This window comes from Neopsephotus bourkii, unplaced genomic scaffold (assembly GCF_033783945.1).
Source record: "Neopsephotus bourkii isolate Nb327-2 ecotype Australia unplaced genomic scaffold, CSIRO-AGI_Nbou_v1 NB_1154, whole genome shotgun sequence".
NCBI lineage: Eukaryota > Metazoa > Chordata > Aves > Psittaciformes > Psittacidae > Neopsephotus > Neopsephotus bourkii.
Window position 1 is genome coordinate 4,035,399 of NW_026901640.1, and position 24,835 is coordinate 4,060,233.

Consider the following 24,835-nt stretch of genomic DNA (forward strand, 5'->3'; position numbering starts at 1 on the left):
AGCCAGCACCATCAGAATGGTGTTGGAGGAGAGAAACCTACAGGCAGGTGGCACAAACGGGAAGGAGCCATCCACTACTCCTCCCAATGGATCCCAACACAGGAAAATCCCTCTCCCTGCACCTCTGTGAGGCTGTGCTGGGAGCACCTCTGGGGAATGAGGAAAGATGAGACCCTGCCCAGCAAGACTTTGACTTGTGGGTGCTGCACCCAGGCTCCAACATCACCATCCCTGTGTGTCACCTGAGGGAAGTGTCACAACCTAAATCCCAACCTGTCTGCTGTACAGGCGGAGACAGGCTCCCCAGGGGGAGTTTAGTGCAGGTGACTAATGCAGCAGCCCTGAATCACCCACCACAGGATGTGGGGGAGCTAAAAGCCACTCCATAGCGTAGCTGAATGCTCAAGCCAGGCCGCTCAAATCCCCTTGACGCTCCTTGCCTGGGAAATGGGGCCAGCAAGCCCTCGCCTGGTTTTGCCACTTGGCCGCTGAACATGGAGGAGCGACAGCCTCATCCTGCCCATTTATGCCAGCCAGTGCCCTGAGAGCAGCTGAGGCCATCCCATGCTGTCCCCAGAGCTGTGACACCAGCAGTCCCACCTCCCGGCTCTGGCACTGCTGTGCTTTCACCCGCTGAAAACCCACCACATCTGGCAAAGCAGCCTCAGCAGTTTGCCTGACACCTGTTACGCTGTAAGAAACACTCTTCCTAATAGCAGCTGGGGCGAGACAAACACTGCCGGCCCCGGCACTGAGCCAAGCTGCTTCCAGCAGTGCTGCCAGGGCTAAATCCAGAATGCAGTGCCCTGGGCTATTTCCACACAAGTGCTCAGTGAAAGCGCTGCACCCCATGGCCCCAAGTGCTTCAGCTCCCACACACACCTCTGCCCATGAAGCCCAGTTGCTCTCATTTCTATTGCTGGGGTGAGCAAAGACGATCTAATGAGAGCAGAAAATAACCCAAATCTGGTTAAAGTCACTGTTAACTGCTTGGCTGGGACAAACGTGGCTTAGCAGAGATGTTCTCCCTGGGAGCGCCGCGATTCTCAGCTCCTGCATAGAAAGCATGACCCTGGGATGGGGAGAGGGAATATTGGTCTGGCTTGTACCCAGAGCCCCAGCCTCTCCCAGAGCTGGTGGTGAGCAGGCAGAGGGGAGCACAGGGGTGGTCGTGCCACCCTGCAGCAAGCACAGCTCTCGGGGAGCTCTCTCACACTCCAGGGTCTGGCATAGATGGCAGCAGCCCGGGCCAGCCCGGCAGCGAGGGAGTGATGCCGAGGCAGGGCTGTGACATTTTGCACAGGAAAAGCCCGGCGTTGGGCTGTAAACAGCTCAGCGTTGTGGGAGCTCAGCCTCCCCTTCCCCCAGGACTAGCACGCAGCACTGTTCAGCAGCTCTGACTCCCTTCCTCAGCATCCCACAGCTTCAAACTCCATGCTCAGTCCCTCGCAGGATCTGGCCCCTAAAGGCTGGGCTGAATGGAGACCTTGGGTTTTAACCCACCTCAAGGAAAGCAATATTATCTCAAATCACCGTGGCTGGCCAAGTCTGACACAGCTGCTTTGCAGCCTACAAGCTCCAGCAAGGTGGGTGAGAAGGGGTTAAACCTCACTGCAAACACCTGCATTTACCAGAATCAAAGCCTCCTGTTCAAAAGCCCCCCCACCCCAGTCTCACAGAAGGCTCTGTCTGCAGCTGGAAGGTGAGGAATGACACACCGGAGTTTGCTGAGGGAGAGGGCAGAGATTTCCCAGGCAGATACCATTCCCAATGAATCTCTCCAATCTGGAGCCCGGTGATGCTGGAGTGTATCACCAGCTAATCAGCAGCGTGGCTGGAGCAGGCTGCACCACTGAGACAGATTAACCAAAGGGTTTGAACCCAGCTGGCAGCTTTTGGAGGCAAGGAGCTGAGGAGAGATGAGGCATCTATCAACCACAAGAGCAAAGCACAGCAACTGGTGGCTCTTGGGAGACTTCCCTAGTTTGGGTTCAGCGGCCAGCCTGGCTGCAGCAAGGACACTCCCAGGGCCTCCCTCCACCCAGGGCAGCACCGAAGCAGGCTCCCTGGCTAGAGCAGACCTTGTCACTGCTGCAATGTAATCCCAGGGACAGGCAGTGTGGCCAGCAGCCCGGTGCAAGGCTCAGGCAGTAAGATGGGGGACCAGTCCCTAAGACCCACCCTTCCCCTCAGCACCCAGCAAACTCCTGTGGAAACTTAGAAACTCACTGCAGTCGTCGGACTCGTAGCCCTCGGGGTCCACCACCTCCTCAGGTGCCTGGCACTTGGCTGGCTGCTCGGTGGGTGTTGTGCCATATGCCCCAAAAAGCTGGTCCACGTCCTCATCCTCTTCGCGGGGCGCCTCGGCGGGGCTGACAGAGGGCTGGCTGACAGCGGAGCGCAGGGCGCTGCTGCGGCCAACGCCAGCGGGGAGCCCGCGGGGGAAGCGGGGGAAGTAGTCGGATATCTGCTTGATGGGTTTGATGGGGCCGGGGCAGACGTCAATAGCCATGTGCTCCTGGATACTTATGGTCATTTTCTCTCCTTTTCGGAGTGTCATGCATGCGGCTGTCGCTGCCAAGCCTCGCCGGAGAAGCCCGGACCGTGCGTGAAGGAGCCGTGAAGTTTGTGCTGAAGGAAGCAGAGGCAGGTGAAGGGGGGGGCTCCGGCGGGCACCTTACGTGGTTCTCGCGCCCTGAGCCGCAGGCGCCGCACGCATGCTGCTACTGCTGCTGCCGCCGGCTCCGGCTCTCACACAGCCCCTGATCCTGCCGGCGCTGCCTGTGAATAAATGACCGAGACGGAGAGACGGATAAGAGGCAGGGGGTGGGCTCTCGGGTGATGTCACCAGCTAGCAACAAAGCGGTACCCAGCAGCGGAGGAATGAGGGCTGTGGCCGGCCCGCACGGCGGCCAGCGAGGGCGGCCAGCCCCCTGCCTCTTCCCCAGCAAAGCCCCGCTGTGCCCGAGGGGAGCAAAGCAGAAGTTGGGTCGAAGCACACCTCCCCACACCTCTTCACCCCATCTCCCTGCCTCAGCAGGGTGAGTCCCCACCAGACCTCTCCGGAGAAGGGAAGGTCACCGCGCAGGGTCAGGAGCCGCTGTCCTGTTGCGTTGCATTCCCTGGAGCTGCAAGCAGGGCTGTCCCAGCCCCTGGAGAATGTGGCAGCCCCGGTGGCATCCCAGCTCACAGCATGGACGAGCCAGAGAGATGCTCTGTGCATACTGAGCAGGGGCGCGGGTGGCACGCTGCCCACTCCCGGCTCCAGCCACACTGCTGCTCAAAGGGGTCGCCCTGATTTAGTGCCCTGTTGCTGCAGCAGGCTCCAGTCCACACAGCAGTGCCTCCTCCACACAGCTAGGCAGGCTGGGTGAGCCACCCACAGCCTCTGGGGCTGGGAACGCACAAGGGACTGAAGCAACACATGGCACTTGCTCACAGCTCAGCCGGCACAGCCTCTCCCAGCCACCTTGTGGCTGCCGGCATAGAGCAATGCAGCAGGTAGATCATCACAGAGGAGCGAGCGATGTGTAGGGCCAGGGCTCACAGCCAGTGTGGCCATGCTCAGCACCTTCTCTGGCAAGCTTTCCGGGCAGGGACAGCGCCCCATCACCAGCCAGGAAGGGCACAGGCTCCTTGCAGCCTGACACAGGCTCCTGCGAAAATGCCGAGTTGTGGCTTGCTCAGGGAGTTGGTCACAAACTGGTGTTTTTACCTCATCTCCTCCTGGGTTCACATCAATAAACCTCCAGTTCCACAAGCTACTGGAGGTGGACTTTTAAGCAAGGAGTGCCAGAAGAGAAATGCTGTGAGAACATGGAGCAAAATGCTGCATGGAAACTCACCTTGCCCGGGAAAATGTGTCTGAAGTATTTCATAGGAACAACTCCCCCACTACAGACTTTCTGCTGACTCCGGTGTGGTGGGTCTGGCATGAAGCTGGGATACCCACCACCATGTAATGCTGATGACAGCCCGTACCAGCAGGTACCCTGACAACACAACAGATCCCATATATCAATGCGCACAGAACTGCAGTCTCCTGCAGGCAGGCATGCAGATATCTATTAAAAATAAAGCTCCATTCTTTGGAGAATTTCCCCCAAAACCCAGCAAAATCACACCCAACCTTTTTGTCAAATTAAGAACTCAGTTTTCACTCAGATTTTGGTAAATGTTAATGAACGTCCCTGACTCATAATATACTGACACTAGGAAAACCACCCTAATTTACTTCTCGCCAGGAAGCAAACATTTCCCTCCTGAAGCATCCAAACTTGTCATCGCTCTGTACCTAGGACATGATGCACACAGATGCTTTAATGATCTGCGTGAACTGGTGACCTCTCAGCTGCTCCTTCCTCTCTCTGCCATATATTCACCTCCAGGCAGCTCCCACCTCTTGTACAGAGGTGATGTGTGCTGCCCTGCCAGAAGACAAACTGCTCTCCTGCAGCAAGGCTCAACAGCAAATCCAGTTTAACCCCCTTCCCACATCCAAGGACTCTATTAATTCAGATGGAAATGCCACCTGCTTCGCATTCACGTGGCCGAGGCTGAAAATCCTGCGGGTGGCAAGACGATGGGTGGGAACAACACAGGAGGCACAAAATGCTGCCTCCAGGTTTGGAGCAGCCTGAATGTGCTCATCCACACAGGCTCCATCTTTGGGTGCAGCATCCAGGAAGCGGTGTGGACGCAGACAGAACAAACAAAAATTGGGCCCGATGCCCAGAAAATAGCAGCAATTCCCTCTAAGAAAGGGCAAACAAATAAATAAATAAGATTAAGTTATATATGACAGCCTAATATTATTATCATGATTACAAAAGCATCATTAGTTTAAATGTTTCCCCATAGAACATGAGACCCAGATAGACAACGACTGTTATACAGGTCAGGAAGTCAAGGTTCTGGGGGCTAAGGTGAGCCCCCTGAGCTCCGCCTGCTCCTGTGTCATGCAGCATCCCAAAAGCTGCCCTGCAGTGCTGACAGTCCACAGCCAAGGCCCAGAAGCAATGGTGGGAGATGCTCACCTCACCCAGGGATGCAGAGAACAACCAGAAACACAAGGGGCAAGGTGCAAATGAAGACCAGATTAAGGGAAAAGCAAAGACAGAGCTGAAGCAGGCAAACCTCCCTGCTGCCACGGCAGGACTGGCCCCCAAAGGAGACTGCATCCCCAGACTTTATAGACTGAAAGAAACAAAACCAAGACTTGCTGCTAATAGTCCAGATGGGACTTTCTAGTCTCTGACTGATCACAAGCCTACTGAAAGCAGCTGGAGCTCTCCCTTAGCTTTTAATGAGTCCCATAGCAGCTTGCTTTTTGATAAACCACACTTTTTCTACCTTCTCATACTGCCTGAATATTTCCTCCTAGGCTGCACAGCCTAGTATTTACTGAGGGCTCCCCAAATATGGCACACCCAGGCACCTTGGACTGGCAAGACACATGACAACATGGAAGGTAAAAGGGACAAAAATAGAGTTGGGCTGGGAGACAGAAGTAGGGCTTGGAGATACAAAGCCAGTTTCCAGGTAAAGCTTTTAATTCCCACCGTCTGTCTGTCTAATGCCCTGGAATGTGACTTGATTTGATCCCTCCCTCTGCTGGGGTGATTCAGAGCTACTGTCATTGCCTACACATATGACCTTCATTTTCCTAAAAGGGGGAAAGATGGCACCCTTGCAGCCCCACAAGAGCAGGGGGAGACAGTTTACATGTTACATTGCTGATTCCAGCACTGGAAGTGAGAGACCTGGCTGGCAGAGAGCCAAGCCTCTCTGCAGAGGGATACCCCATCCTTGCATGAAGGGAGGACATCCTTCAGAGAAGGCGACAGTGGCCGTCACAGAGTCAACATCACAGCAGGAATAGGGTGAGGGAGAAAAACACACTGTCCCCATCAACTGCCACGTTTCCTCCCAGCGGTGTATGCAAGCTGGGACAAGATCCTGAGCTCAGCACCCATGAGAACGCACTTCAGTGGCTTGTTCTGAGGTGCAACAAGAGATCTGGCTGCTCACATCAGATGAGGGCATGGGCTGATGTGGCAAAAGCATCCCATAAAGAGAGCTGGAACACGGGATGCAGGAAAAATCGCTCCGACTCCAGCCCAGACTCAGAAAAGCATCGATCCCAGGACAGCCTAATCCAGGTTTAATTTCCATGTTGTTCTGAACCAGGGAACAAGCAGAGGCTTAAGCACATCCCAAGCAAACCCTGTGGCACTCACTCACCCCATGCCCAGGGCAGAGCCATGCAGCAGCCCAGCTTCTGTGACCAAGGAGCCATCCTGCTGGCGCTACCGCAGACGGGCAAACAGAAGGAGGATTCCTACAGCAAACAAAACAGTAGCACATAGATTAAACATGCATCCAAAAATACAGGCTGTCCTCAGGACACACTTCAACCACATTTGTTTCAAACACTAAGCATCAAATTCTGCTGTCGGTTACTCCAGGTTTAAATCAACAAGAACAGGGGCTGATTCAAGTTTAATCAACCCCTTTCAAATGAAAAGCAGAGCAGCAGGACTGCACATCCCACCACTTCCCAGAGTCAATGACTGACCCACTGCTTCTTTATTTAAACTTTCTCAGCTCAAACCCAAACAATATCACAGAAACCTTCTGCTCTGCTGCTGGAAAATACATCAGCCTGAAGAGTGCATAGATGATGCCAAATTAAAGCCTTGTTAGGAACCCGGGGGGACTCACACTGCAGGTTGGGAGCAGGGAGGTTCGACAGTCACCGAGGGAGGTGACACAGAGCAGCACAAAGCTTGCTTTATCCCAACCATTTTAAGTGTGTGTTAAACCGCAAGTACCCACAGCCTCAGGCATGAGAGGGTGCCAGCAGATAACACCAGCTCAATCTGGTCGCAGGGGCAGGAACAGGGAATATGAACACTGCCAGCCCAGCTCTGCCAATGCTGCTGGAAGAGACCCCTCCTTCCCTCTGGGGTGACTCAGGAACTTCATTGTCTTCAGTCCACCCTGCTTGTTGTATGAAACATACTTTTTCTTCTTCGAATAAGCTTAGCTCCAGTGTGGCTGTGCTCACAGGAAGGGGGTTAATTGGAAAGCAACGTGTGCTTTGCTCCTTGGCTTACCCAAGGCACTGTCTTCTGGCTGATGCACAGCTATTGCCAGTGAGATTACTTCCCTGAAAGATCTCTGCCCTCAATTGCTGGGGAGGCTTGGCTGAGCCCACCAAGTGCATTGTGAACCCTACCTGGTTAAACACTCTTTTCATTTGCTAAATAAAGCAATAATAATAACGATAACTAGGAAACTTGGCTAAATAATCCTAAGAAGCTTACTCCAGGCTGTACCGATTAAGGTTCCCCAGCAGTGCCCATGTCCCAGTGCACCCTGGTCCCCACTGCTCCTCTGCATGAACAATTCCCAAGGTTATCTGTGCTACAACAGGCCTTGCTAACAACCATCATTCAACAAGATTTAACCAGCAATTATTAGCTGGGAACAAAATCACTGTGGTAAAATACAGCCCACACTCTATTATAAAGCAGACACAAACAAACCCTAGCAGAAATCCAGGCAAAGGGCAAATGCCAGCAAGAAAGAGCCCTCTCCCCTCAAAATACTGCTGAAGGTTCCCAGAGACCTTATGAAACACTCAGATGGTAGCAAGGGTGGATGGTGTCTTCCTCACTAGCACTTTGCTACCCACAAATGGACCTGCAAGGGAGTTTCCAAGAGGATAGGAGGAGGTAGGGAGGCATCTGCTCTCATGTGGAACTTCAGTGCCATTCAGGATGGGCCCAGAATAGCTAAACTTTCAGAAGGGGCTGATGTTTAATGTGTAGCATATGTTGCCATTTCGATGTGAACCCCAAAATAGTTGGTGTTTTGTTTTGTAATCTTAATGCACTGGGTTTTGGAGTCCTGTGAAATATCTTCAGGGAGGAAAAATGTTGTGCACCTGCATCCTGATGTACAATTTCCAACACACTATCGACCACAGGAGATAACCAGCTGCTGTAAATATTAGGAATGAGCTTTTCTTGACTTTTTGCTCTTATTTCCCTCATGGTCCTTGGGTTCCCTCTAGCTCCAGAGCCTTAGCAGGGTTTTGCCATCACAAGGCCAGGCAAAGCCACCTTTTTGCATCATGTTGGCTCTTTTTGTTATGTGCCTGTAAGCTAAACATAAATTCAAGGGAGGGGAGAGTTCTGTGTAGCATCAACTCTTATTAGGCTAATTTTATCTGCTCTCAGTGCCTTTCTGAGCTGGAGTCAATGTCCTCTGAGATTATCCAGCTGACGTGTCTTAGTGGTTTTACCCTGCTTTTACCTCTTCCCGATTGTCTCTCAGCTGCAGGAGGATGACAGCATCACTTCTCCAGACTTCCCAGGCAGCTGGGGCAAAGCCTGATGTTTATTCTGCAGTAGTATCTTACCCTACAATGGCTGGGACAAGCAGTGAGTGTTGTCTTGGGGAGTTGCACTGCTGCTTTCTGTACACTCAGCTCTTCAGACTCCACAGATGTCCAGAAACAGAGTTAACGTCAGGATTTAGGGCCCAACCCTGTTGCTATGGAAATTGCTAGACTTTCTGCTCACATTTTGATGGGAAGAGGCATTTCAGAAGTCACCACTAGCTTCCAGAGTTAACACACGTGAAGCTAAGTGAGGGCAGAAAGCTGCCAAACTTCATGGACGTAAGGGGAGGACTGCTCCCACCCCATGCTCCAAGAACATGGAGCTGGCTCTAAGCAGAGGGAAAAGGCCACTGATAACCGGCAGCATCAAGATGATGCACAGTGAGCTCTGGGGATTCATGAAATAGCATCTTGGTTTTGCAGAATTAAAGAGCAATTTGGCTGCATTAAGAGAGCATTATAGCTGTTCCTCTCCCACATACGCATCAGGCTAACGACATCCTGTCAAAAGCAATCTAACCAAAGCCCCCGTTCAGTGCTGATACGTAGTGCAGTAAATGTACCTGTCACAGCCCTGCAATGGCTGGTGGAGCTCCGTCCTGACTGCTGCTCCTCCAAGCTGCTGGGAGTTGTCCTATCCATCCCTGGACCATTGCCCTAGTGAGCTGCAATGGAATCAGCTGCCAGGTCATATTCCTGGCCCCATCCGCAAATCCCAGTATCATGCTAACATTGCAAAAACCAACACAAATGAAAGAGCAAAATGAAAAGCCCTGGAGTCATGCAAAGGAGAAGGCCAAATCCGTATCTACTATGGGGTCAGGCTGCTGGAGGGGGCAAACAGCCTCAGCTTACCTGAACTGGGCAGGGCTGCTTCATTTCGCACTTCAAGCCTGGGCTGAGCCCTTCCCAGGGGCAGGCAGCTCAGAGCAAGCCACGGCTGCCAGCCGGCACGAAGCTGCAGGAGCAGCCGGTGACGAGGAAGCCCCGCAGTGCCCCGGCAAGTGGCTACACCGGCACCTGCGGGTTAGCAGCAAAGAAATCAAGGCCACAGCCGAGACAAGCAGACTCCTGCCCAGAGAGCAGCTTTCCCATTGGCGCTGAGGAAGGCAAGCCAACCTACAGGATCCCTCTCCTTTCGCATGGACAGGCTATTTAGCTGTCTGACCTTATGTCACCCGACCCAAGGCGAAGCAGGGCAAATTTCCATTCCACTGTGGGGAAGCCTGAGCATTTTCCAGCTCTGAGCGAACCAGGGAAAACAGAGCTGCAGAGCAAGGGATAGACACCAGCCAAAAAGAAAAAAGGAGATGGAGGGAGAGGTGGACAGGTACAGGAGCATGGTTCACCATACCAACACTGAAACTATACCCATCTAAGGGGTGACACCTCCCAGGTCATTAAGCAGCCAGAGGAGTCACTAGATGGCCCTGCTAGTCTTGTTCATCTGATCACAGCGATGGATATTAAGAAATGCTAGTTTAGCAGGCTTTTGTGGACTGTGAAATCTGCTCTGAGTTTCCTTCTGGGAGGAAGGGCTTCCCAAGGAGAGCACGGCAGCCAGGTGGCACCTTGGGCAGGCACATGGACGGGACACCCCAGGACACATGGCACCTCTGGGCCTCACCAGAGAGGTGAATGGTCCTTCCCACTCCCACCCTGACCTGGGTGTTCCCTTCCCTCCCTGAGACCTGCTCCACTTGCCAGGGACACTACAATTCTGCGCCTCAGTGTAACCATATTGACAGTGATGGGTGTTAAGAGCCAGGGAACCATATTAATGAGCATCGTGTTGCTGGATAATCATGACATTAGCATTATTGGATTAGGACATATGCATAAATTGGGCACGAGCTGCTACCTGCATAAAGACATATGTTTACATGAATTTACATCCATTTGCATCCCAATGAAGCTTGTCCAACTGCATCCTCAGCAGCTTTCTGGGTGACCAGTCATGGCCATTGGCAGCTGAACTCCAGGAAGCATCTCCTGCTGTCAGGCACAATACCAGGCCACCCAGATACCAAAAACCCAGCAATTTTTCCTTCTCAGGGTCTTACACAGGTTACACCTCAGCTGGGATAGGCATGCCCCTTGCAGGGGTAAGGCACCCCCAGCCTCAGCATTGGGGTCACTCAGGCTAAAACTGCCCCACGGACTCTGTGGCCTCCGGAGAGCACAGCTCCTGGGTCCCAGGGTAATGGGCAGTTAAATCCATCCTACTCACAGCTGTGAAAAGAGCTCAATAAAACACTCCCAGGAGGCTGCAAAGCTCAGGATTTAAGAGGCCAATAAAGGGAACCCAAAATGAACTCTTTTTCTCTCCTTTTTTTTTTTTTTAATCGCATGATCTCTCATTCAATTACTTGATTTTACAGGAAAGGGGAGACAGATTCAATTACTTGATTCCTGATTTCTTAACATAGAAATATGGACTCTGCATCCATAGACCGCAGAAAGACAAAAATCCCTTCGAAGCCGCACTGCAACAATTTGGAGGCATCCTCTGATTTATATGGCTGTAAGAAATAAGCAGTTTCCCCTCCTGGCCTCTTCAGCAGAACCTGCTCCAGCACTAAAGTAGTGCAGTAATATCTGAGCACAGAGTCCTGCAACCCACCCACAAAATTACAAGACAAGAGGCAGGCAGTGGAGCAGCTCACTGGCTATCTGCCCCTAAATGCCTTTCTAATGTAGAGCTGCATGAGGAATTACCCAGTCCCTTCTCAGACCTGGTAATTATGAGTTGGGATGGATCAGAAGGTGCATGCTCACTCCCTGGGCATCTCCAGCCCCAGAAATTGCTGCTGGGCTCCTTCCAAACACCGACATGAAAACAGGCCAGCCTGGCAGTGTCCAAACCATTTCCATCAAGACTCAGTAACCACAAGCCTCACCACCACTGAGAGCTTTGTGAATTAAAGTAACTTATCTCTAAGCGCTGGCCTGCATGATGCAAAGAGCTAAACCCTGAAGTGCCCTTGGGATTAAACATGCTTGAACTAATCAACAGCAATGAGAGCAGCAAGTCCTGCAGGGAGCTCAGTGGGAAGCTTGCTGGGATGTGGTGAGCTGGAGCAGCCCTCTCTCCCGTTACCTGGTGCCATGCAAATAAAAGCACTGCTCAGACAAAAATCATCTGGTACTTTTGGGGTCTGTTCACTCAAACCAACCCATATCCTCCTGGTTTCATGCCACTGCTGCAGCTGAAGAAACTGGAAAGTAAAGCAGCAGCATTAAGAAGCTGCTCACTTGGAGGAACCTGGCCTGCAGGGACCCTGCTCTCAGCCTCACCATGCCCAGCAAAGCCTTGTCCCATCTCACAGTTGGATCAGCTGTGTGCTCGCCTGGCTGCACAGCATCTCCCAGTGAAGAGGGACCAGCCCTGTCACTGCAGCACAGCAGGAGAAGCAAATGGCATGTCCTGTCACTCCCGGCTCCCACCCACCACCTCTGCCACTGGCCTCATAACAGCTTCAAAGCCTTTACCATCGCTCTGCTTTAATGACTCAAGTTATTAAATGGGGACATTTTAACGTGTAAAAACCATGACAAGACCCTTGGCTGGAAGACAGCCGAGAAGTTCCCAGTGGATTTAGAAAACCCTTACCCTTTATTCTCAATAGAGTGCATTGTCTTTCACACAAAAGCAGTGGTCAGTTCCCATATTTGGAACCTTTTGGGCTCACAAAGCACATGAGAATTAGAAACCAGTTTGACAGAGGGGTCAGTGGGACGCCACCTCAATGGGATGGATAGCACCAGAATCCCTGGCTAAAAAAATCCTGCTTGGCAGAACACATTGGCACATGATTGTGTCATTAGGTGCTAATGCCAACTGTTAATGCTTAATGACTTTGTGTCACAAGCAACAAAGGTGGGTTCCCAACATGGCAACAGGAGAAGGGAATGTTCTGGTGCATTGTTTCCAGGATATGGGCTCAAGCAGGGGCAGAGCACTCACATTATTTATTACCATGTAGATGGGCCCCTGAATGGCGGCTGCTCGAGTGTTTGATCAGCCCAGGGCTGTCATCGAGGCTCCCAGCTGGAGACACCAGATAACAGGAGAAAATGAAACCCCTTTTCTTCCCTCTCCTGGCCTCTCTAGTGGGCCTGTCTCAGAAAAGAGAAAGGAGGAAGAGAAAAACAAACAACCCAATAAATTAGGTCCACTGCTGCACAACCCACAGCCCTGTCCCTTCAGTGGGGATGTTGGACCTCCAGCAAGGACTGTAAGGCAATGTGGAGATGAAAGTTCAGGGATGCAGTCCCTGGCATAGGAAGGGAAAGAGCCCATGGAGCGAGGCAGTGGTGATTTCCAGGTAGGAAGGAGCAAGCACAGCCCGGCTCAGCTCCAACCTCTGCCCTGATATTCCCAGCCAAGCCCCAGGCAGAGCTGAAGCAAGGCAGAGCCAGGAGGGCAGAGCCAGTGCCCACAGCAGAGAGATGTGATCTCCTGGCTGCAGCGCGAAGGAGCAGAACCAGCCCTATGCACAGTTCTGGCTGTCCTTGCATGGTGTTTTGCAGACCTTGACGAAGGAGGGGCTCACCTCCCACGGGCATCCCTGCCCCCCATGCAGCGTCTGTGCTTCCACGAGCTGCTCCCCCATTGAACAAAACCCTTTTCTCTGCCTTTCCCACACGCTGGTGTCTCGCCCACCTCTTAAAAACATCTGTGGGACTGAGCCCATGCTGCAAAAATATGATTCCTGTATACTCCCCTCTCCACAGAGGCAATGAAATGGGCTGCATCTGCTTTCTTCCCTTCTTTTCCAGTCCTTTCACCCTCCTTTCCCTATCTTTGAGGAACAGATGCACCCATTCATAGCCATGCAAAAGAAAGTGCGTATTTGCCTTTCCAACTGCAGTGCAGCTGGTAAAGCACAGGAGGGAAAATTATGTTTTGTATGAATATACAAATTATATGCACTGATCTTATTACACTTGAATAGCAAACCGACAGGAAAAAGAAAACATGAAAGAGAAAGGCATTGTTTGGGCTGTGCCGCTGTAGCTTCATTGTTTATCCCCTCCAACCACTCCATCATCCTAATCCCACTGTCTCCCACAGTGACAGGTCAGTAACGGTGATCTCCTAAATAGCATGATACTGAGGCTCCCAGAATGAATACAGCAGGATGCAAACCTGGCGAGGCAATGCCTGGGAGATGGCAGCACCTCTCGATGCTTGCCCTGCAATTCCCAAGGCAGGTCAAGACCAAGCATCCAATTGCTCACAAACATTATCATATTGGTGTCAAAGGATACATGTTACGGTGGTACCAATTAGCAGAGTGCTGGAATACACTGGGGTGATACAGAAACAAAGGCTTGGTAAACCCGTAACCCGAATCCTTGCAGATATTTATCACATGAATAAATCCCCAAAGCCCACAGCAGAGCTGTACAAGAGGGTGCATGCAGGGCAGAAGGCTCCCCCATGCTTTGATGATCGTATTTTACAGAGGGCCAACACCTCGCACCTTGTGTCCCAGCTCACTGGGCAGCACTAGAAGCAGAGCAGAGAAGCATGAGCAGCTCACTGCAACCCCACATGGGGCATCCTTCACATTCAACCCTTGGAGAGGGGCTGGGTTTGCATCCTGGCCACTTGTGAATCCTCTGCAGGGAACAGAACTTGTTCTCCCTGCCCAGCCTTCCTCCAACACAGCAGGGAGAAAAAGCCCTTCTTTTAAAATTTCCACACAGCAAACAACCTCTGTGTTCCAAGAGGACAGGAACCAAAAATCATGATTGAACACATGAACTCCACCACACAATAGCTTTGCAATCCCTTAGCCCTTAGATGCAAAGATATCCACAACTACAAAGGCTCAGGCAGGACAGTGTGTGCACCTCCTCCCTGGTGCAGTGGCATCTGATCAGCCTAGGTGACAACAGCTAATTCCTCATGCTACACACAACACAGCGACTCCAGCAAGTACAGAAAAACAATCACAAGGTGGAAATTCAAACAGAACACGAGTCACCTGCTATCAAAACAGGGGAAAATTGGCAAGTTTCCTACTTCGCACTTACTACATCAAGGCTGTTCAATGATGCTAATTAAACAGGTACCTCCCAGGCATAGCCAGAAAGATTTACATCCCTAATTTGCATTTCTCGGTTTATCTTTCTGTCCTCCAAGGCACCGTTTTAATGGTCACGGTGTGATTGCTTGGAGGAGTTTAATTTTGCATGAGTGTCATTTGAAGATGAAGGTCTGTCCCATCAGTATCTTGACAATTGCTTACCCAGGGTCCAGATCTTGCCCTCTGCTCTCCTGCAGCAGGGCTCAGCTGTTCTCTGAGATTTTCTTTGTCTTTTGAGCTTGGCTTCACTAGTAGACTTATAAATAATGCTGGGCACAGCCACTTGCAGTGATCCAGCTGCTGTCCTTGTTCAGGGGCTGGGTATGTATCAGTCTGTGGACTCTTTTGGGGGTGAATGAACCTCAGAAATACCCAGCACAGAGCCAGCACCAGCAGCTGATCTGGGGGAAATGGTTCAGGGCTGTTACTACGAAGCAGAACAACACTGGAAATCAAGGACCAGTCTCAGAGCTCTGACGCAGCTCCAAAATCCAGCCCCAAAACCCAAGCCCAGAATGTGGCTGCTCCAGGGCAGCTCCTGCCTAAGTGGTTACTCCAGTGGGATGATGCAGAGCAGCAGGAGGGGAGGTATATAATTGCAAATAATTAAAAGTGGCCACACCACTGTGATAATTAGTGTGAAAGCAGAAGTCATTCACGCTCAGGAGGGGGAAGGTATCTCTGCCAACACCCCTTGCCCAGATGGCCCTGATAAGGCCCTGATTAGCTGCAAATCTCCAGCCTCAGATAATAACTGCTTACAGTGATTAGGCTGGTAACAGACTTGATGAGAAAAGGGAGGTGGTGACACCTGTTTGCTGCATTTGGTCAACTACAGAATACCTGGGGAGCATCTAGGAGGAAACAGTTTTTAGCTGGTGGCCAAGAGAGGGCTCAGAGCACAACAGTTGCTGTTAAACTGATGCAGTCCACAACAAAAATACTTTAAAACCACAATCCATCCTTCCTGGCAAAATACAGACGCATCATGGAGAGGCACTCACTCCAGAGAGGGAAAACAAGAGCAACAATCCCTCCGAGATTTTGCAGACAGCTTCCAGTGCCAGACAGAAATCAGTGGAAAGAAAAGGAAACACAATGGATGCCTTTAAACAAACCCACAGAACCTCTGCAAAGCATGGAGGTGAGAATGTATAGCACACCTCCTTGAGGGGATCTGAATTCACCCCTCAAATGGGCAGCTCCCAGGCACTGATCAGAGTAGCTTCCTTGGGTGCTCATGGACATCTTAAGGGCTGCTTGGCAGCAGGGCACAGGCTACAGCAATGCATTACACCAGTCATGGGGCTGGCTCCTTTCACTTTGTGCTATGAAGGTAACGAGAGGAAATATTTGTGCAGGGAGAAAGGTGCAGGGCAGGGGTGTACAAGGATGCCAGGCAGCACGCATTGTGGTCCTGTCTGCACTGCTACGGAGCTAGACAGAAAAATCCTCATCTCGTGCCTCTCCAGCATCGCAGGCATTTCTAGCACTACCAGAATACACTGCTAATAAGAGGCAATGGTCAGGAGGGAATCTGAATGAGCAGCTCAAGACAAAATTTTTCCAAGTTGCTTACCTGTCACCTGCCATCCTGCGCCTGCTGAAAGTATCATTATTCGATTGCAGCATCAGCCCTTCAAGAACACTTCCCCGAACTCTTTGTCAAGCACACCTACCAGCGGAAACAAGGCATTATGATCGGAAAAGCAGTCTCCATCCTGTAGAAGAACAAAGCAATGGGAGTGGTGGCAGGAAGAAATTAGCCCTCTCCCCTGGAAGGAAACGTCTGGGAGGGGTAGGGAGAAGAGCAACTGCTGCTAAGTTTTATTTTACAGGTGAACTTCAGCCTTCTGCAGAGGTTATCTGCCATTTTGGGTCACTGTCCAAACACTCCAGATGATAGTCCAGGCCCTTTGCTGACCAATTCAGTAATGGCCAGAAACACATTGTCTAAACACCACCTGGTAGCCCATTTGCTTCAGCTATGTTGAACTACTATGCACAGCTCCCGCAGAGAAAGCAACCCCTTTCCCCTCAAACTGTAGCTGCAAAAAGCAAACATGGCAACTTGGCAATTCACAGCCAGTGTTCTTTGACTCAGAGAGATCCCACAGTTGACTTTCCCATGTACTGGCTGTTGTCATGGCAAGCGGAGGAGGGAAGGAACAATCTAAGAGATGGTTAGTCCTTGACACACTCCGTTCTTGGACTAATGGCAGCTCCCCAGCAAAACGATCCCAACAGCAATTATCGAGGCTTTTTAAAATGGGAAAAGCAAAAACAGGTTAAAAAGACAACCTTGAAGCTGAATGCCAAGCGGAAGAGAACGCTGAGCAGCCAGGGCTGCACACTCTTGGTGAACAATGCTGAGACACATCGCTGTAGACAAAGCTAAATGGACCCCAACTGTCAAACCTGAGCAAGGCTGTGGGGACAGCACTTGACAGAGTGGCAATCAGTGTTGTTTTATCCTAAGTGGTTAGTGTGGAAAACTTTCCACAGAGGGGCTGAGGAGCACTTCTGTGCTCCCCTGCCATTGCCACCACAAGGTACTAAAGAGAGGCAAGACAAAAGACGACTTTCAAGTGCAGAATTCAATTATGCTTCAGCCACGTGAATCACCATTCCACTGGCTGGATCATTTTCTTTCCTTGCTGGAGCCAGCCCAAGGATTTGGAGAGTATCTGCAACCTGGGAACGGAAAAAAACTTTTTACTGTTTCAAGAATGGCAAGCAGTTGTTACTGAGCCAAAGCTTTATTGTTTCCAGTAGTAATACACTACATAAAAGTTGTAAGGGATGGAGACAAGAACAACAAAGTAATAAAAGAAACACAAATGACAAGAGCAGACTAAGCACTATTCATTGAGCCCTTCTTGTCCATCTTGAGCCAACTCAAAAGGCTGACAAATGGTAGGGGTTTAGGACAATATTCCAATGAAAGCTACAAAACACAACCAAGAGAGATGCGACAAAGGGAAAAGTGGTCTTTAACAGAAAATATGAGATATTGCTGTCCCTTCTTCCATTCACATGTGGCTAGATCACATTCTCCTGAGCTATATCCTTCCCTCAATCCACAAGAAGTTTTTCCACGGATGACTGAACAGTTCTGATTTGAACACGTGGGACTACTTCATGGAGGTAAAATACAGAGGTAAGAAGTTTCTAGTCTCACTGGTACAAGAGCAGGCCCAGATTTATCCCTGATACTGTTTATAGAAAACCTAATCTCAGTTAAAACCCAAACCCATACCTCAAAGCAGCACAGTAAGCCAGCAAGGATTAACAGGTTCCTGTGCAGAGCTGGCAACCCACAGTGTGGTAAAGTCTGTGGGAAGTAAGAGTGGGAGTGAAAGCACAGCAGACCTGCCTGCACTGTCCAGGAATGAAGGGTAAGAGATGACATGCTCCAGTTTAAAAACTCTTTCCAACTCCAGTGTAGTTTCTTAAGAGAAAGTAACAGGTTTAAAGAAAACGGAATCAATTTTGAAGTGTTTTTTTCCTTCTTCTATAGGATTAACTTAGGCTGTAAGGCCAGACTGTCTGAAGCAATGCAGTAATGACAGTGTGAGCAAGACAGCCTCAGTAGGACTGTCAAAAGCTCCAAGGCAAAACAGGACTTATTTTGGTGGCGAAACACTTCTGAAATTGAAGACCCTACAGCTCACAGAAGAAACAGCACAGCTTCAGCTCAGAAATCACACCAGCATTTCAGCAAAAGCTGACTTTTGGATTTACTTTTTCTGAAATAATAATAATTTCGGCATTACCCCTTTCAGAGATGCCGCTGGTTGAGTCTCAATGGCCAGGTTTAAACACAGACCACAACACAAAGCATGCCTCAGTGGAGTACAACCTCGTCCCTTGCTCTCTTCAACACCAATGTGGTTTCTCTTTATGTTACCTCAAAGAGCCCACATCATCCAAAGTTTTGTTTTCATTTTTCAAAGGGTACAAACAGATCAGAGGAAGAGCTGGCAGGAATTTCCCAGCAACCTGCCATAGCATGGTAACGGGAAAAGCAGTAAGGGAATGCTCCTCTGTTGAACCATGGTCATTTAGAAGGGAAGTCAAGGATTGATTTCCGATCTTCTGTTAGAGTGTTCCAACACCCAATCTCATTTATCTTCGTACTGCAGCCATTTGTAAGAGCATATACCACAAAGCACCCAGCAGCAAAGGAGAACAAAAAAAGGAGTAATAACCAAGGGAAAAGGCTGACATTAACAGGCACAAATTGCCTTTAAATCCATGATTTCAGAAGGAACTTTTTGAAATCCTTTGTTTATTCTGCTAAAGACAGGTCAGATCGAAAGCATTTAATAAAATCCACAGACTCCCACTTGCTCAATGTGGGTTTTGTTCAGGCCTTCAAAGATCTAATTGCTCAAGAGATGTCAGGTAATTTAATTTTTCTCATCTGTCAGACCTTAGAGGGATATTGTCCATCCTGGAGAATAAGCAGGACCAGGGCACACAGCTTTCTACAGCCTGATTCATGATACCATCACAGTCAGCCAGATGCTCAAGACTTGCAGGAAAAAGGCAAAACAAAGGCTTCTGCTAATGCAAGAGGTGAAAAGGTATGTATGTGGAAGGAGAATCTGTACTGCTTAACAAGATAAAGTATCCTATTTGGACACACAAAGGCAGCCAGTGGGCCATGGGGCTGTGGGCTTTCTCACACCAGGAGATGCAGCACACATGCAATGCCCATGATCCTGCTGGCAAAGCACCACCACAGGACACACACAAGCCAGTGCACAGCCAGGAGGACCAAAAAATTCACAGTAAACTTCTTTGAGCATTTCTTTACTACCTGAAGTGCCCCCCTGAGCAGACAGCCCTATCACAGAGACCTCAGTGGAAGTGAACACAAGCATGACTTCGCCAGCTGATTCAGGATGCTCCCACTAAACTCCTATCAAACCAGAACAACGATGGCAAGAAACACAAGGGTTAACACCCTGGTCCCATGGAGTCAAGTGCAAATCAAAGCCCTAGTCTCACCCTTTAGGCTCACAGAGGGAAATTCATCCCTGGGCTGAGAAGCAGTAGAAGGGCTGCAGTTTCCTCACACCTCCTTTCAGGGACATAGGGGTGAATTTCTCTTTCTCTGAAGATTACAAAGCCAGACTTCAAACCAGGAAACGAACCCAGAGCTGGGCTTGACAAGCCAGGAACAGCAGAGGCAGCACATGTTTCTTCAGCTCCTGTGAACACACTTGTGCATCCCTTCCAAGAAACATGGGTCTGGACCCCACGGCAGCGCAGCACAGTACAGTACCCTTTTCTGAGCAGCACCCTGAAGTGCAAGTCAGTCAGCAGAAGGGGAAATCAGACCAAACCATAAACCAAGTCAGTGAGTACAGGCAAGTGCTTCCCTAGGTGCCATCATGTTACTAATGCCTGTGCAAGAGCATCATGAAGTCACCAGCAGCAGCAGTTGTTGTCTGGAGTGAGGTTTACAGGAATGAGCAAGGGGCAAGCGTTGGATCCAGGCAAAGGAGCTCCATCTTCACCTCCATCAGCGTCGTGCTCTGGTGTGGATGCACCGTTTGCCTTCAAAAGACATAAAGACAGAAATTTTGTTTGGAAAGCAGTGAAGGGGAGAGGACTTGACAAAGTTATTATTTTACATTTCTTTTACATGCTCAGTGCCATTTTAAGAGCTTCCTAAAAATAATAATGAAGAGAAAGTCTATGCATCATTACTCCACACTCTGTCAGCAGTCAGGGCTCATTAAACTTTACTAAAGAAAGAAAAGACAGGGAAAAGAAATGGGGAAAGAAGGAGAAAGAAGGAATTGTACTGTCAGAATTGGTCCGCTGGTGTTATGCCTCCCTCAAAGGGCCAAGTCAGACAGAAAGCCAAGCCTCAGTTCTCAGAGGTTTCCAAACCAGGTGAACAACATCTATGTGCCACAGAGCAGGTCCTCCACAGAATCTTCCTGCCTTCCATGTGCCTGGCCATAGACAGGAGCCATAGCAGAATGCAGTCCCTGCCATGGCTGGGGATGGGTGCAGGATAGCAATGCTCTGCTGCAGAAGGTACTCTGGCTCACGTCAACTAAACAAACCCGAGCTAATCACTGCAGCAGCCCCTGGTGAAACTCATGTTCTGCTGGGACATGCTGCTTCCAGTGCACGGGGTGAAACGCAGGGCTGGCAATGTGGAGTGCTCTAAGACAGCAGTGGGTCAGTGCTAACTTCTCTCCACCTTCTTTGAACTGAAGGAGAACAAATTATGTTCACTCCCAGAAAAAAAGATGGGATTTTTCCAGTCACTGCATTCCTGTGAAGTGTTTAATGCACAGGGAGTCCTGCAGATTCCTCCCACTGGCTACTGGCTGATGTCCCAGTTGAAAGATAACCTCCTGAGCCATAAAATCTCTCAAAGTGTTTCAAAGACTCCAAAATCCAGATTTTTAACTTCCATATGATTCTATAGTACTGACTGCCCATGCTCTTTATTTTATGCGTTGTTTTGACAGATGACATCAACTATTGCCCTCAGTGCTTTGTGCAAAATGCCGAATAGAAAGCTGAAAAGCATGAGGAGTAGAAGTACTGTAAAAAGCAGAGAATAAGTCTAAGGACATGGGGGCAGGAGGCCAGACAGGCTGGTTGTTCAAAGACCAAAGCACAAACCTCTGCAAAGTGAAAGAAGGCACAAAAATAGGATTTTCATCTTCAGCAGCAGACTTGTTTCCAGATATATTGAGTGAAAGTGGCAAGAGAATGAGTCTTTGTCATTCCTCTATTTTCAAGGGAAAAGTCTTCAATTTAAAACTCCATAAAGAATTACAGACATAGTGAAAGTAATTTATTTTTAGGTACTTGAGCCTTTATTCACTTTAAATTCAAGGCTGACTTAAAAAAGCTGAAAATGTTTTGGTTCCACCACTTTTTGAGGACAAAAATATTTGTATTCCTTAGAACATGTAAGGGGCATATGCTTCTTTTGAGGTTAATATTTACAAATGCATTTCGTCTAGAATTCAAACCTTAAATCATTTCCTAATGCTGTCACTACCCGAAATCATGCTTTACTTAGAAATACAGGAGGACCATTCAGTGCTCTGCAGTACCAATACCAGGAGGCAGAGACAGCTCAAAGCTTCTGAGGCATGGAGGCACGACTCAATTTTTAACTTTGTGGAAGAGGGACAACTCATCCTCCTTGGCAGTAGAAAATCTCAATCCTGTGGCAGTAGCAAGCAAAGTGAGAGGACAAACAGCAGTGCCCAAAGATTGATGAGGCAACCAGTGTAGGAGGCAGAGGCTTGGAGGGAGAGGGTGGCTGTGGGTCAAGGTCTCCCTTCCACATCTGACCCCTTTTCCTTCCTAATCTGTTCCCTCAGTGCAGGCAGAGGCTGAAGGCAGAGGGAAGAAGAGGAGGAGTTGTGAGCAGAGCTCCCTTGCGTGGTTACCCACCTATTCCACTGTGGTGCAAAGCCAGCCCCACACTGTTTGGCTGTAGCTCACACGGAGGAGGGATCGAGCAGTCTAAAAACATTTAAGCAACTTTTTTACCAAGTGCAGGAAAACAAAAGTCAACTCCCCAAAGACTGCCTTGAAGAAAGTCATTAAAGAAATTACTATCCCGTTCGGAGCCTAATTACTGTTAGGACAATTTGTTTTCCTATGTGGAATGGAGCAGTTAGACCCACTGAAGGAAAATGTTACCTCCTCATCATTCCTGAGGGAGCAAAGAGACATTTGTGAAACAGAATGGAAGAAAAAAAAAAAAGAAGTTCATGCTTTAACTTCAAAGATGTCCTGAGAATATCCTGCCACAAAAATAATGCAGAATGGCTCTGCCTGTCATGTATTAACAGCTTGCATATTTATGAGCAAAAGTTGATGCATACTCCAGCCGGGTAGGCACTGAGCCACATGAAGCACCACCTCATTTCTAAATCTAGTCAATTTGTGAAAGATGGGGCATAAATCTCCCCATATTAAGAGATTGAAGCAGTACTTCCTGCCCATCTCTCTCAGCTTCAGGCCCTCTTCTCATCTCTGCTCAGCCTCTCCCAGCATGACAGCTACAAAGCAAGCAGCCAAAGGGAGGCATCCAGAAGCTGCAGCTTTAGCACCCTAGGAGAAAAGGCCAGGCTGGACCTGATTACCACTTCTGGAGGTCCTTCCAGCTGGTCTCATGCTGTGACTGCAAGCCAAGATGTTTCTTATACCCCACCAGGTACTGCCATCATCCTCTTGGCTCCCAGACCCAACACCACCACTGTTTAACATGGCTCTGTTTAACTGCCAGCTGCTGTACCACTCTTAAAGTATTAATGTCTTAGACAACACATTGGCAAACAAGCAGAGATGTGGAGACTGTGATCTGTGCTCAGAGTATGCTTCTCATTAATTAGCATATCTTGTGGCTGTTCTCAAACCTCCTCTTTGAAGCACAAATCAGTCTTCTCTAGCCCCACAGCCCATGCCAAGCTCATTCACCGTTCCCTACCAGCAAGCTGTTCAGGTGACCCACAGAATAACAAACAGGATTGGACTGACCTGCTCCTGAAGCAAGAGAAGACCCGAGGACCCCATTAACTGAACCCACTGAAGTAGAACTTGCTACTGATCTGAGAAGAGGTGCCTTTTTCTGTTCAGTTTATGCTCTGCAGCAGCCAGGTCCAAGCTCAAAGAGGTTAATGCCAGTAAAAGCTCTCCATGGGCAAATGAAAACCACTATAAGATATTGACAATTTCTTTAATTGTTTAACATTCTCTTCCTTTATTAGAAATATCATAACTAGCAATAGTGAGGATTTTGCTCTTTTTTTAACTGGGGCATCTCTTTACACATCAGCTATACAGCCAGAACAACGTGAGCCACCTCCCTAGCTGAGGGTAAGGGGAAAAAGGAAGATTGTGCTTCTTTCCTGTGTGCAAATTTAATTCTCTTTACAATAAAACATTCTCCAGGAAAACCAGCACATGACCCTCCTTTTAACAGCTACCATGTCAGACCGGGCACCTCCAAGAACTGGAACTTCAAAAGAAGAAACACCAGACCCTCAGAAAACAGTGCTTTTGAAAGGGTTTGAAGGCAGGTAGTAGTAAAAAGGAAAACAACAGGCAGCCTCTCAGGTCACCACAGCCTTCTGAAACTTTGGCTCATGGGCTGAGGTTGCCTAAATCCCAATGCAGCTCTGACAGTGAGTCATTTTATGACAAACCCCAGGCTTCATTATCTGCCTCACCAAACTCCAGCCGGAGTAACATACTGGAAATCTACAAACTCTTCTTAATAGCTCCTTGTTTCCCCTTGGCCGCACAACCATGCTGTCGTCTTGGCCTTCAGGCTTAAACAGCTAAGGACTACGACAGCAGCTGCATCTGCCGTACCACTCCCTAATTCCCTGTTTGGCTGTGGGCTAGAATTTAAGGATGCTAAAGTGTTCTGCAAAGTCACACTTGAGAGCAGAATTAGAGCACAGGTGAGAATAAGAAGTGAAAAGAAAGTCACCAGTAGAACACCACCGGAGGTGCTAATATGAAGCAAAAATTGCTCCTAGCACAGTGTTATAAAGTTACAGAGCTTTTCAGAAAAGTGATAACAATAACCTCCTTTTAACATCCCTATTCTGCAGGTAAGGATCAGCACTTTAAGTAAGAAAGGATCTTTGCCCCTTGCTCTGCTTTTGGGTCAGAGCAGAGCACAGAGACTGTCCCACAGGCAGGGAGATGCGCAGTAAAGATGCCAGTCATGACATACAGCACACGTCACCTCCCCAGCTCATTAAAGAGATGAACAGCAAAAGGAGCCTCTGCTTTTTGGCAACCAGTGGCATCCAGAGGAACCCATCATGAAAAGCCTCTCACAGACAGACGAAGCTCTAATCTAAAGATGGTGAGAGGCACTGCCACCAGTCCTGAGGCTCCCAGCATTTCCACACCTCAGACCTCCAGCATCCCAAAGCACGTGAACCCCTCTGCAAAGCAGGGCATTTCCTAGGGTACTACAGCACTGGTTTTGCTCTTCTCTTTATTTTCTGTTCTTGCCAGGCCCCTGGCAAAGCATGGAGGCATTCAGTACTGCAGCCTCCAGGATGTTTGATCTGCTCAAAACACCTGATACAGAGTTCCACGGAACATGAGGCTGCACAACTTGTATCACTGCATAATGCTCATCACTAGATTCAATATGTAATGGATCATGACTGTCAATAGTTTGCTGTATAGATCACATTGTGGCAGCACCTCTCCAGCTGGGCACATTAAGTGCTCTCAGAGTAAATGAATACTGACTATGCTTGCCCCTGCTGTTCACCCACTGCACGGAGGCAATGCCACATCCCAA

The 24,835-nt window shown here is 49.4% G+C and overlaps 3 protein-coding genes across 3 annotated transcripts in view; all 3 read right to left on the reverse strand.

The window, feature by feature from the left end:
• The window catches only part of DOC2B (double C2 domain beta), a 33,220-nt gene extending 30,300 nt beyond the window's left edge, over window positions 1–2,920 (reverse strand). Inside the window, exon 1 of the mRNA XM_061363582.1 lies at window positions 2,230–2,920. Within this exon, the coding sequence (XP_061219566.1) occupies window positions 2,230–2,560 (331 nt within the window). The 5' untranslated portion in view covers window positions 2,561–2,920. The remainder of the gene's footprint in view (window positions 1–2,229) is intronic.
• The window catches only part of RAD51C (RAD51 paralog C), a 144,955-nt gene that overhangs the window by 86,536 nt on the left and 33,584 nt on the right, over window positions 1–24,835 (reverse strand). The gene's annotated exons all lie outside the window — the stretch shown is intronic.
• Window positions 19,639–24,835, reverse strand: part of RPH3AL (rabphilin 3A like (without C2 domains)) — a 40,350-nt gene continuing 35,153 nt past the window's right edge. Inside the window, exon 9 of the mRNA XM_061363593.1 lies at window positions 19,639–20,076. Within this exon, the coding sequence (XP_061219577.1) occupies window positions 20,042–20,076 (35 nt within the window). The 3' untranslated portion in view covers window positions 19,639–20,041. The remainder of the gene's footprint in view (window positions 20,077–24,835) is intronic.